At 41.8% G+C, this 13,030-nt stretch overlaps 1 protein-coding gene across 2 annotated transcripts; it reads right to left on the reverse strand.

The window, feature by feature from the left end:
* Positions 1-1,730: 1,730 nt before the first annotated feature.
* EEF1AKMT2 (EEF1A lysine methyltransferase 2) lies at positions 1,731-12,380 on the reverse strand. Of its 2 annotated transcripts, none has more exons than XM_072871512.1 (6): positions 12,331-12,380; positions 11,792-11,857; positions 11,129-11,243; positions 7,094-7,201; positions 5,992-6,208; positions 1,731-5,202 (listed from the first exon to the last, which is right to left on the reverse strand). In XM_072871512.1, exons 1-6 carry the CDS (start codon positions 12,363-12,365, stop codon positions 5,075-5,077), a joined length of 669 nt encoding a protein of 222 aa, XP_072727613.1. In that variant the 5' UTR covers positions 12,366-12,380; the 3' UTR covers positions 1,731-5,074. The 2 variants fall into 2 exon arrangements, with proteins under 2 accessions (XP_072727613.1, XP_072727612.1); XM_072871511.1 differs by having other exon boundaries at positions 1,732-5,202; positions 12,225-12,376.
* Between the last annotated feature and the right edge of the window lie 650 nt (positions 12,381-13,030).

The following is a 13,030-nucleotide window of genomic DNA, read 5'->3' on the forward strand; positions in this document are numbered from 1 at the left end:
CCAGCTGTCCTGTAGATAGTGATGGTAGGATTAGAAACCCAAACATCTGAAAGCTCCTTTTTAAAATTGTTTTGAAAAATAAAGTAAAAAAAGCTGAGAGTCTCCTATTACTACAGGTGTCAAATACCCCAAATCCTATGATAAAATCAAGGCAGCTGGCCATTCCTGGTTTTCAGAAATGGTGCTGCAACATTGGTTTTGCAATCGAGAGGGTGAGCCCATAATGCAAACAGTTATTTCAACCTGATGCTCTCGATAATGATTTGAAGAAATATTCTCCTGACAGGATAGAAAGCCTGTAATTACATGCTTCATCATTGCTGGCCCTGTCTGGAAGAGCAGCTGCCATAATTCTGTTAGTGTTTCTGATATAAACCAACAGCTCTTCAAAAAAATTGTAGCTCCCAGAAATTCTTCACTTTAGACCACAGAATTATACTGAAGTTCAAGAACAGAATATTAATTCCATATCTTCTAAGCCTCCAAAAAAAATTAACATTCAAAAAACAGCCTACAGACAGCAATGCAGTTGACTACTTCTGCTCCTTAAAAGGACCATTAAACAAACATACTTTCTTATAAATAACAAGTTGGTCACCGAGAGGGAAGTCAAGGAGTAAGGGAACATTATCCTTCCTTCTGAATTTTCTGTGTTCATTCAGTTGTGTCATGATTTTCATGGTTTTTCTCACTTTTTAATTTATATAAACATGATTATAGAAGTATTTACTTCAAGAAAGTACTGTGATGCTGAAAGGGCAAAGGCTTTTTGTCTTGAGAACCTATTTACCCTACACTCTAGCAGAGTCCCATGTGTAGAAACTCCCCGAGATCTGACATCTCAAATCAATACTTACTTCATTAATTTCACTTGGTCTCCTCTTTCAGATATTTCATCCTGACAGTTCACTTCCCTGATACACCCCGTAAAAACCCAGGGTAAAATGCTCCAAGCTCTTTCAGTAGTACAAGCCCCACAACAAATACAATGGCCTCTCCCAGTAAATGCCTCAAAAAAATAATTCCTAAATGCGGTTTGCTTGGCAATAGCAGGTATCAGGAGTCAGGTATCGGATGCCTGAGCTGCGCCAAACTCAGCTGTTGGTGGAGGTGCTGCTTGTTAGGGCTTATGTACTAAAAGCCATCCTCCATCTTCCTGGAAGAAAAGGCCGGTACAGAGAGAGAGGCTACCACGATCCATGCAACCCAGCTCACAACTACCTGTTCCAAGCAGTTCGTGTATCACTGGAGTTGCTCACACTACCACTGAAAACACCTGAGAGAGAAGGTGAGATCTAGCTTGCATCCAATCTTGAGGTTTAATTGCTCAGGGAGAAAGGGAGAGAGTTCATTTCAAGGCTCTGGATCCCTCTGGAGGACACTGGCTAACACCTCCCTTCCCTTTCCAGTCTTTCCAGGCATCTCATTGAGTTTGGCATCTGGTTCATGACGCCAGGTGCAAAGCCCACTGGTACTGAGAGAATTTCATCCTTCAGCATGTTGTGGATCAACAAGGGAACATAAACCCTTTCTGTTCTGCCTACGTTTTATGCAAAACTATACCCAGATCCAGAAAGGTATGCCAGCTCTGCAGCATCATCCAACTTAAACTTGGTACTGCAGGAAAAGTCTGTGGGCTCAAGTCCTCTTGAGATGCATGGAAGATGTTAGTTTTACTACCCACAAACCTCATATCTGACAGTGAAATCACATACACAGTCTTTGGATAGCAAAACAATAGGAGTAGAACGTATTTCAAATGCTGCATTTATTCTCCTGTAGTCTGGCATCACAGCTGAAACCAAGAGTCACACACCTGTGTAGTCATGAAGATACCAGCCTTCATGAACTACCATGAAGCACTCCCCAAACTACAAGCAAAGGCTCACTCCTCCTAACTCACTTATTCCTCTGCCTCTCCTTTTTAAGAGGTTTTTTACTGAAAAGCATCAACATTTAGAGATCATATGTTCATGAAGAACCATCTAGCAAGATGAACTGCCCCAAATCAAGGACATTCTTTGACATGTCATTTCCAAATCCTACTAATCAGTAAAAAGCCATAGCTTAAGTCAGTATTAGAGCTGCTACCTAGACTCCATTATTCAAAAAATACCAGGTTTCCAACAGAGCAGATTTTAAATAGTAAGCCTCTGGTTATTATTGCCATAAAATAAATCTCCTAAAACATGTTTTACAAGCATTTTTCTACTCTCCAGTGATACTTGAAAGTGCTTGGGCCTGTCAAAGAATATGCGAACTACAGAACAGATGCAGAAATTAGGTTCAAGCAACAGCTTGTGTGCTCGTTTGAGACTAAAGAGGGGCCAGTACAAATTTAGGAATCAAAACCTTTCCATTTGTGAGGGCCAATCCATTTTTCCACTCCCTACCCTTTATCCCTGTAAAGACACCTATCTGCAGGCTCTTTCTTTTCAGCTTTCTTGAGCATGTTACTAGAAAACTTTTACATAGACCTGAGAAGCAGATAGGCACGTGAATTCTGCCCCAGAACACAGAGACATGAAGGTGACTGCCTAGGACAAAGGCCAGACCCTTGTCCATGGGGAAAAAAAACCACATTTCTGTCCCAAACTCCTTCAGACAACCAGCATTTAAGGCTCCTAACAATAGGCTCGTGACACCTTCGGGCAGCAGGATGACATTTTAGGGGTGACGTTAGTTTGTGTATCTCCACCTTATGACTGGATCCCATAATGCCACAGGTAAAGCAGAGGAACCACATGCTACCTCTGAAGGCTTGCTGCCTGTGGAGCTATATATAGCCCAGAAGTGGTAGGGAAATGCTTGAAGTGGAAGCCCTCAATCCATGACCTTGGGCAAATAATGAGGTAGGCTGGAAGAGGAGACTGGTTCTCAGCCTTTCCCCAGCACTAAGAAGCCTCCCCGGTAGAAAATTTATTCATATGGGAAAAATAATTACAAAAAGAGATACAATAGTTGTCCAGAACATTTGAAAAACAGCGACACGATAGCAAGATAAAATAGTGAATTACTATCGTTGCTTCCAAATGCCTTGCTAAAAATACTAATTGAAAGTGGTTGATCATACAACTTGCATGACACACTTACATGATTTCTGATGCTAAAATTTCTGTGTAACCATTTTAGAAAGCTTATTTTTAGCTTTAGAAATGATATAAAAATATTACCTAGAGAACAAAATCTAAGAATAATCAATCCTATGAAGAGGAGAAAACAATACTTGCCCTGAACGTTACACATCTTACGGAGTGTGAATCTATGGTTAAATTCCTCCTAACTGATTAAAAGAAAATCCATGACAGCCATGAATTTATTTTCATTCCATGATTAAATACATATCATGCCTTCATTAGCCAAAAATACAGATGGGAATAAAACAGATGCCCTAAACACATCCTGCCAGAGTACTTGCCAATTAAAATTTCCTTGTATTAACTCCACCTGATGCCAAATTGGCTACAAAAATGTCATAGTCTTTTTATTGAGGTTGTTATCAGTAGTGTACTTTGAATCCTTTGTATTAGTCCATCAAAAAAATCCTCTGTCTGAATTACCAGTTACTTTTCATAGCACTCCTGTTGGCCACTGGAAGCCTGCTGGGCAGATGCAGTACATCGTACTACAATAGTTACCCAAATGATAACAAGACTGTGGTTTTGGCACTTGAGTTAGGAACCCAAGCCTGACCAAATACACAAAGAGCTATTCACTGGGACTAAACCTCCTCACCACTGCCAACAGACCATTCTTCCAATGGAACCAGTATATCCCATTTTGCAAAAAGATGTAGAATTTAGGATTCCTACCTTGAAGACATCACCAGATGGATCACAGAGGGAGGACTCGCCACTGTGCAAATAATGCCTTATTACCTATCCTGCAAAAAGACTAGAAGGCTTTCTTGACTCTTAAAGATCTCCTGAACCCTGGGAACTAGGAGAAGTCTGGAAACTAGGAGAAGCAATTCTCTGATAAGCAAACATGACCTTGCCTGTGAAACAAAACCTGATTGCCTAATAGGGCCTCCTTGACGTTTGAAAGAACAAGTTTGTCACATGCAAATGTGTTTGTCAAGGCATAAAGAAATCTCAATTTCCTACCTTTCAAGCAATAGTAGTATTCTGAAAATATAAAACAACAGAAGAAATAAAGGCAAAGAAATTAAGCAAAAGGATCACACACAGAAGTTTAAAAAAAAATAAATTAAAAAAAAGGAAAAAGGAATGGATAGTTATGCTTTGAATTCTTCTGTATTTATGCAGCTAAAATCTGTCCTGAGAAATTCACTGGAAAAAATATGGTCACTGTTGGCTCTTAAGACATTACTATATAGCAAATTAATAATGAAAGAAGCATATGTCACCTGCTAGTGAGACTGTAACATCACACCTTTATATATTTATGGGATCGGTGGAAATAACTGACGAAGCATGCACACAGTCAGGCAAGTGAGATTTTCAGAAACACTCAGTAGCCTCCCTCTGTGGGAAAAGAGTTGAGCTATTGCAGTGGAGACAGAACTATGCTGAGTCTGAGAACCTCTGAAAGTCTGAACTTAAAGCACTAACTGGTCCTTTTTTGCAAGTGCTATGGCTTTTATATCCATTTCCCTCCTTAACAGTTACATTCACGTTCACCTAAGAAAAAAATAAAAGATCCAGCACTTACATGGCAAAAACTTGTTCTGTATTACACCGCACAACGGAGAAATGAGATTTTTGCTTTGTAGAATACTTTTACCTCTAGTGCTCACCGATTACCAATACAGAAATTAAATGCCAGATAATCTTTATGTTCCAAACACAAATATCATTCAGTTATACTAGTCTCCGTATTTAGAATGCCTTATTTCTCTCTCACTTACAAACTTGCAGCTTCCCTAAAACAAGTGAGGCTGTAGCAAGGACAAAATTTACAGGCAAGTTGTGCAAAGCTGAAATGTTTCTAGGGCAATGTTTTATAGTCCCTTAGAGCTCCATACATAGTATTTTACTGTGTACTCAAAGAGCATTTATTTACACACGTGTCTGAGGTTTTCTGTCAGGTTTAAAGTTCAGACTTTTCTCAACTAATCTAATTTGTCCAAGATGGATGGTCTCACTTTTTTCCTTTGGAAAACCAATGCTGTGACACTGTTTCCAATTCTTCCTCCAAAGCAAAACTTGGGTGTTGGCAGCTCCTCCAGAATTTCAAATCCTGCCAGACAGAAATTAAAATGCTTTTATTAGAAGGAAGTAATTTTATTCTCCTCTTGGATAACCCTTTGCAAACCATTCTTTATTTGTCTGGAAAACTTGCAAGTCAGTTACTCTGTAAGTTTACAGGACTCTATTGTTACACTGCACCGCTGCTTTATACAGCTGAAACCCTTCCATGGATAATAAAAATCTTAGCTGGCTGACTCACACAAATTAATGGCAGAAAAGATGATAACTTGCCAGTAATTTTAGATCCCCAGAAGGGATGGTTGTTTTCAATCCACACTGAGTTTCAAGTCTCAGGCATGAGATTCAAGAGCTAACCGGCATGTAAAAAACACCCTTTCCAGTGGATCAGAAAGGTCACTGAGGAGGTGACATAAAAGGTCACAGTCACGGACTTGCCAGTTCCCCTAAATATGGGTAACAATGTTACCCCAATTTCAAAGCAATCAGATGGGTGAACTGGATCTGGTAATAAAGGACTAAAAGAGAAAAACTATCACCCAGGTATAGTTCCCCCTCCTTTCCCGGTGTAACTAGACTGAAATCCTCATCCTCCAAAGTATAACAAAACCTGTCCTCCCTTGGCACATTGGCACTGGCAAATGCGGAAGCTGTAATTCCTGAGGAAAACAGAGGGAAGATAGACTGAAGCATTTACTAGTCACTTTACCTTGTCTAATCCTGATCTGAGAAAGTAAATATGCTAACACAGACATTAAAATTTTCTCATCGCGTCCTTGAACAACCGTAAGTTGGCAGATGGTTCTGTTCAACTGCTTACCTTCTCTGAACTCGTTCAACAGCTCCTCCTTCGTCCAGTTGCAAGATGTTATGAGGAAAAAGCCCTCTGGTTTCAATACACTGCAGAGAGATCTCACGTACTGCTTCCTCTTTCCCACCGCGTTATCAGGATTAAGGCTTATGGCATCAAAAGTCCCCTTGTCAATACAAATCTCAAATCCTGACAGCTCAGCTGATGGAGCCAGGAAGTCTTCTACCTAAACCAGAAGTCTACAACTGTGAAAACAATCTTCTACTCAGGAGCTCCTGAATCTTTAATGCAAACCAATACTTTAAAATAAAAACCTGACAACAGGTGTGCTTAGGAAAGGGTAACTCACAGGCTTTTCACACTTATAATGCCACATCAGCTTCTTTTTTCTCTACATATTATGGGATGATCTATTTGCTGTAAAGCCCGGGTATATACCTATCTCAAACTAACATACTTGAAGTTCATTCTTTAAATCATTATTTGTACTTTGATCCCTGGTTTCCTAGGTGCTGCGTGCCAGGCACTGTACAAATACAGAAGACTAGACAGTGCTGGCCACAAAGAGATTACAATTGACATACAAGAGCAGAGACATCATACAGGTACAGAGCTGGAGAATAAAACAGCGTAGCAGAGAGAGAGCTCAGAATGAAAGGCAGTCACAGAATCACAGAATGGCTGCGGCTGGGAGGGACCTCTGGAGGTCATCTGGTCCTACCCCCTGCTCCAGCAGGGCCTCTCAAACTTCCTGCTGCATGGCTATTGGTAGGGATTCTATCACTTAAGGATTTAATCCACTGTCTCAAATCTGAAATTCAGAATGTAGCAGCTAAAATACACAACTCGCCAAATGGTGAACTACTACTCTGCTCCCTGCTAGAAGCAGGGAAATCTTTTTAGCCCTAATGACTGTTACAAACAGGAAAAAAAAAAAAGACCAAAAATCTTCTTGTAAATACAGATTTATTTGGTTACAGTTCTCTCACAAATGAATGTCAAAAGACATCGTTAATATAGTACACTGAGTACACCTGAATATCAATTAGGTCATTTAATCTTGGGTTCAATTGCTTTCTGTTTCCTCAATAAACTTTCTCTCAAAACTTACCTTTAATTTAATGTTAGACATCCCTTCTTTCTCTCTTACTTTTTCTGAAAGTTGTATTGCAGAAGGAGAGTAATCAATCCCAGTGAGATTCATGTAGCCAGACTTTGCCTAGACAGAAGCAGAGAATCTTAATCAGTGTGCTAGCAAATCTTTTATCCAACAAGTGTGTTCCCTATCTATAATCCATCTCATCTCTCCTCCTCTTAATGACAGAAAAAAATACCCTTTAGTAAAATTTTTATTCCTGTTACCATTACAAGAGCTAAATAGCTGGGGGAATTAACTAAAAATAACTCCATTCTGCCTAATACCTCATCAAAAGAACTGTTGACTGAAAGCTGGTTTATGTCAACAAGTGGAAAACCAAGCAGAACTGTGAAAAGTAACACCCTGAAGGGGAGCAGGCTCTCTTATCTGCACCAAAAGTAACCTAGAAACCAGGAATTTTCAGTGATGAGAACATGTGCCAATGCCAGATGCTTCAAAATAAGAAAACCTCTCTGACACTTACATAACATTTGAGATTGAGCAATTACTTGGTTTATAATCCAAGAGCCAAAATATGTCATACATTTTATTAGTACAGAAATCCACTGCAAAACCTTACTTTTTTCTAATTATTCATGCTAATGTCTATTTGAATGCAATTATTTGCATGCTACAAGGTCTTCGTATCAGGAATTTTCAGGCAGGTTATGCACCACATAGAAGAGCAGAGACCGACCTTCTGTTAATCTAACTTTGGAGCAGATAATGATAACCCTTTCAGCAAACTCGGGCAGTGAGATCTTAGCAACCCTTTTGCAAAGCAGGTGGGCACCTTGCATCAGCTGGAGCTGGGCACATGGGAGGGGCAGTGACACATTTGCACTCTGAGGCAGAAGCTGAAACAACCAGATCCGATTATCACGTGTATCAGTTGGTCTGGCCAGACCCAAACCTAACAGGAAGAGCTCTATGATCTTATGGCCAGCTGCAGGCAGTAACAGCAGAGAGAGGGAGGAGGCTTGGGTTTGTTTTGGTTTTGAACAATACAGGGACTTTAACTAGCATTAAGCAATCAGCTGCATATCTACTTGTTCCAAAGGCTGACACCTCAACAGCGACGAAAACTACAATGAGGTTTTTTTAAAACAGTCCTTCCTCTTTCCAGCAGCCCTTCAGCCCATGTGAGCTCAGTACTAGCCAGCTGTTCTTAATTGAGGACTAATTTCAGCTAAACACAAAGACCATGTTGTTTGCATTTGATGAAGAACAGCATATTGCTCAGGCTTCTGCCCACGTTCCTCCCCAGAGCAAACCAAGCTTCCTGAGATGCCTGTGTTGAAGACTTGGGGGTGGAAGAGTAGTTCCCACAACAGCTCCTCTGTTTGGAAAGGAAGAGCTTGAGTCACTTCAGGGAGTTCCCATTCACTCCTATAGTCTCCAGGGCAGAGAAGGAAAGTTTAACGATAAATAACCTTAAATGCTGCTAAACCTGTATGGCCTGACTACGCATGGCCAGGAAGGGATCATTCACTCAAGCGCCAAACATGACTGCGCTGCATCCTGCAACTGGACTCCTGTCCTGAAGGTGGTATTTACAAGCACTCTTCTGCTGCTTCTTGAAAAAGCAGATGAAATAGCAGAAAGTAGTTTGCACTGCTATCAGCACTGTATCATGTCAGGGTTTCTGGTGCTGCCAGGTAGACACCCACACTTGGGTGGTGAATACCCTTCACTTCAGAGAAATTTTTCAATACTGTCGGCTCCCACAATACTCAGAACAAAAAGAGAAGGTCAGAGCTCCATGTGGCAGCAACATTTCCTTAGAAGAGTGGGAATTTTTGGAAGGCAAAAGAATTAGGTCATCAATGCAGCCTACCAGATTCCTGAAGTTAGCAGGGGTAGGACCATGGTCTACTGCACATATAAAAACAGCAAGGGGTCCCACTTATGTATCTGAGATCCTCAAAGCAAGCAGAAAGAAGAGAGGAAGCCTCCAGCAGCATTTCTCTTGGAGCTTACAGATGGGCAGATCCCTGCAGAGTGCATGTAGAAGACATTTAGCAGCATGCTGGGTGGTTTGCCTTCCAGCTGGGTAGTGGGGCCAGCTTACACAGGATACAGCAGCCTTTCTTGTTTTCACTTTATTTATTACCTGCTTTTCAGATGGCTATTCTGCCTCCTTTTTGTGCAATATTGCCTGCTGGAACTGACAATGTCTCACTTACACCTAGCTGCATTTAAGAGTAATTTTCTTACTATACTCCCACTTACTATTCTTTACTGCTTATGGCATGCCGGGGTCCAGTATTCCCCAATGAACTGTACTCTGCGGCACCTCTTCCTGTTCTGATGACGATCCGATACATATCCCCAGCAGCTACCTTTTACAGAAGTGTTACTAATGTCCTACATGACTGAAGTCTGACTGCCGTCTTCAGTACTGCCATTTCTATCACATTATCAAGTCCAACTCCAGTGGCAGAACTGTTCTACGGCAGCTGACGTGCTTGCCAAAAGAATCCTAACTTGATTGTCAAAGCCTAGCAGCTAACACAAAAAAATTTCTTTCACATCAAGTAAGCAAGTAAAATCCTAAATTATTTAGAAACAATAAACAATGTAGTTTTTGAAGTCATTTTTCAAATGGGAACTGGACTGAAAATTTCCTATTGAAGCAACCACACTACTTTGAGGTGCTTAATGTAAGGGCAGAGGGTGCTCTTATGGCAGTTTAATAGTTTTTAAAAGCTAACGGGCTGCTGTTTTCCCGTTACAGAATGAAAATCAATATCAGATTTGTAAGTGGTGCCAGTATAAAATTGAAGTCTTATAAATAAGATTTTTCTGTTGGATGTTTCAACAATGATGGAGCTAGCTAGCATTGCATTTAACAATCATCATTAGGCTTCAGAATTAATCTTAATGAGATGAGCAATTTCTACTTTTGATTATATGACTTCTCCTGTGCTGCCATAAAGCAGCCAGTGCCCATAAAGGCTTTTAACTCTTCTAAAATCAAAGTCCATGTTAAAAAAATTCCATTATAAATCTGACTTTGACTTCCAGCCCTCTCAATTTCTACAGTGACTAATGGAGCCAATGGAGAATGTAGAACAACAGAAACTGCGACAGTGTGACAGCTCTTCTTTAACAACTCTCCTGTATTCAATCAAAACCAGGAAAAAAATACCGCAGCTCCTGAACATCTTGTATCACTATATAACAAGAACATTGTACCACTTCAGAACACATCTGGTAAGGGATGGATACTCCTTGAAAAGAAGTGTTAACAACTTTTTAACTAATTTACATAAAACCCTTGGTTTTAATTACTTTTTACATCGATAACGAGTATTATTATCAGAACTGAGCATGGAGAAAGGGTCTGGTTTTGCACATGAGAGTACCTGGTGAATTACTCAATTTCCTTACCTGTGGGTGTTTTACACAACAATGGGAAGGCAGGCATTTTTAAATATAGGAAAACAGGAAGGTAAAGTTAAAATAAGGGACATTCAGGCTGACTGATTTAAAGAAATACTGTAAATTTTGAAATCTGAAGTACTGACCATCTGGGCAGCAGCAAGAAATTAGAAGTTTGAGCATGTCTAGCAAAAAAGTAGATATTTCCATTTGGTAGAACACCACACATATTCTGTTGCTAGGTCTGCACTTTTAAAACCCCCGAACAGCATCGCTGGTTCAAGGAGTTACATACCTAAGTCCCACAGGCTGCCTGGCAGTCACTTACAATCATGCCTTGTCTTTGTGAGAGGATGTTCTTTAAAGTATATCGACAGCACTGACTTAATTTCACTTATGCTCTTAAACCAAATGAAAATATAAAACCTGATGCACAGTAACCAGTGTTCTGTTGATGGAAAAAAACCCACAATGTAAGTTTTAATTTAGGCTGCTTGCTTTTTGTCTTTCACATAAGTTACAGCTTTCCATGATTACTACTGGCACTTGTGAGAACTGTATTTAAACTACTCTGTTCACAGCATTGATTCTGTATCAAAAGCACAAACTTTGCAATATACCAACCAATTCAATCAGTAAAACACCGTTTCCAGTTCCAATGTCAAGCACAGAGCTGTCAAGGGGAACCTTTCGTTTTTCCAACCATCTGATTATGCGAACCATGCTTTCTTCTCCAAACCTATTAAAAACAAGAGTTCAGCTCATCAAGATAGCACAGACGTACAAAAGGCACAGCAAATTTATTTTTTTCATCACTCTCTCTCTCCAGCTTTTGCAAAGTGCCTCTTATTGAAGCACTTGAATAACAACTGACATAGCTCATATTCCATGTTTGCTTTGCTGAAGTTAAAATGAATCACATGACCTTAAAACTCACAGTAACACCAACTCTGGGAGGTGAAGCCCTCCATATATTAAAAAAGAAGATAGCACTGCCGACTTGCCTAGTTAAACCTGAGCTCAAGGATAAAATGAACATTTATTAGTAGCAGGCACCATAACTACCAGCTCACTTTCTGTGTAATGACAGTTCTCCACGTGCAACTTAGAAATTTGCATTGCAACATTGGGTGAGAGAAGAACTGTTACCTTCAAGATTAAAATTTCCCATAATTTTGCCAACATCCAGAACTATTTAGCAACCCACCAAATTGCTGGCCGTGTTTTTGCAATGTCTGCTTTAACAACGAAATGATAGAAACACCCCGGTGGAGTTATTTTATTTACCAAATTTCACCAGCATCTCCAATGTCTTGAAAAGTTTGCAGTTCTCTTTCATAGGCAGCATCCCAGCTAGAGGCGGGGGGAAAGGACAGGATATTGCAATTAACACTGGAAAAGATTTAGATTAAAGAGTGAGGGGAAGAAAGGGCGGGAAAACTGTATGTATGCAGCAGTGCCACTTTATGTCCTCTGCATCATCTGGACTGACAAACTGCTCGGGAACACGCTGTCCGCCAGGCACCGAGCTGGAGATGCCCAGAGAGGGAAGGCTGAGGACTAACAGACGAGAGTATCTGGGGCACAGCACGGGCCCCTTCTCCCCGGGCAGCACCACCGGGGAGCTGCCGGGAAGAACCCCGCCTGGGCCACCGCTCCGAGCCCGCCACGCCGCGGCCCACCGCCCCCGCCCGCCCGCGGCAGCGGTGCCGCCACTCACTGCTCTCTGGTGCCCAGCACCGAGGGGCTGAATGGCTCCTCCCCGAGCCCCGGCCCCGGCCCCGGCCCCACGGGGCGCCCGGGCCGCTCCCCCGCCACAGCCATACCCGGCCCGCGCGGCCCGGAAGCACCGCGGCACCATAGAGCGCAGCGGCGAGAGGGCCCGCGGCCGCCGCTCTGGCGCTCGGAGGACTCCTGCTCGCTGCCCGTTGGGGGCGGGAGCGCAGCTGCGTGAGGGCGAGGGGTCAAGTCCCTCAAAAAATGCAAGTGTTTTATAGTTTTGTTTCTAAGAAACGGCAAAGCTCCCAATGACCGGACTTTCATCACTGCAATCCATATGGACCACCTAAAATCAGCGCAACCTTTTAAAAAAGGATTTACGCTCTTCATTAGCGACGAGTTTGAAAGTTCACAAATGCGTTTTGCTTTCACGAGGCTTTTTGCAAGTATCTTAATACTACATTCTGAAACTAATTTTCAAACCAGTAGCAATTCTGGCATTAGAAGCAGGCAACGGGGGTGCAGACATGCCACCCTGCTGCTGGATGACCCGTGCGGGGAGCGAAGCCAGCGGCCCCCGGGAAGCTCGGGACATCGCAGGGCATCATCAACAGGACGCCGTTTGCAAAATCAGAGCCGCAACTTTTTTCCCTTTGGGAAGCAAAAAGGAGGACAGAAGAATCCTTGGGGCTTAGTAAGCGTAAAACATCCCCTAATGGAGTGCCCAAACTGAAAAATCCAACAAGTAGGAGCGACGAACGGCACTGCTGCTCAGCCAGCTCCTGCACCGCTCCATGGGTGCGTGCC

Source organism: Ciconia boyciana, chromosome 8, assembly GCF_034638445.1.
Source record: "Ciconia boyciana chromosome 8, ASM3463844v1, whole genome shotgun sequence".
NCBI lineage: Eukaryota > Metazoa > Chordata > Aves > Ciconiiformes > Ciconiidae > Ciconia > Ciconia boyciana.

Coding starts and splice junctions, on each gene's coding strand:
- EEF1AKMT2 (XM_072871511.1), bottom strand. CDS start 12,328: ATGGCTGTGGCGGGGGAGCGGCCCGGGCGCCCCGTGGGGCCGGGGCCG. Junction 11,858..12,224: donor GTGCTGGGCACCAGAGAGCA/GTGAGTGGCGGC, acceptor CCCCGCCTCTAG/CTGGGATGCTGCCTATGAAA. Junction 7,202..11,128: donor GTGTTTTACTGATTGAATTG/GTTGGTATATTG, acceptor GCTTCTGTCTAG/GCAAAGTCTGGCTACATGAA.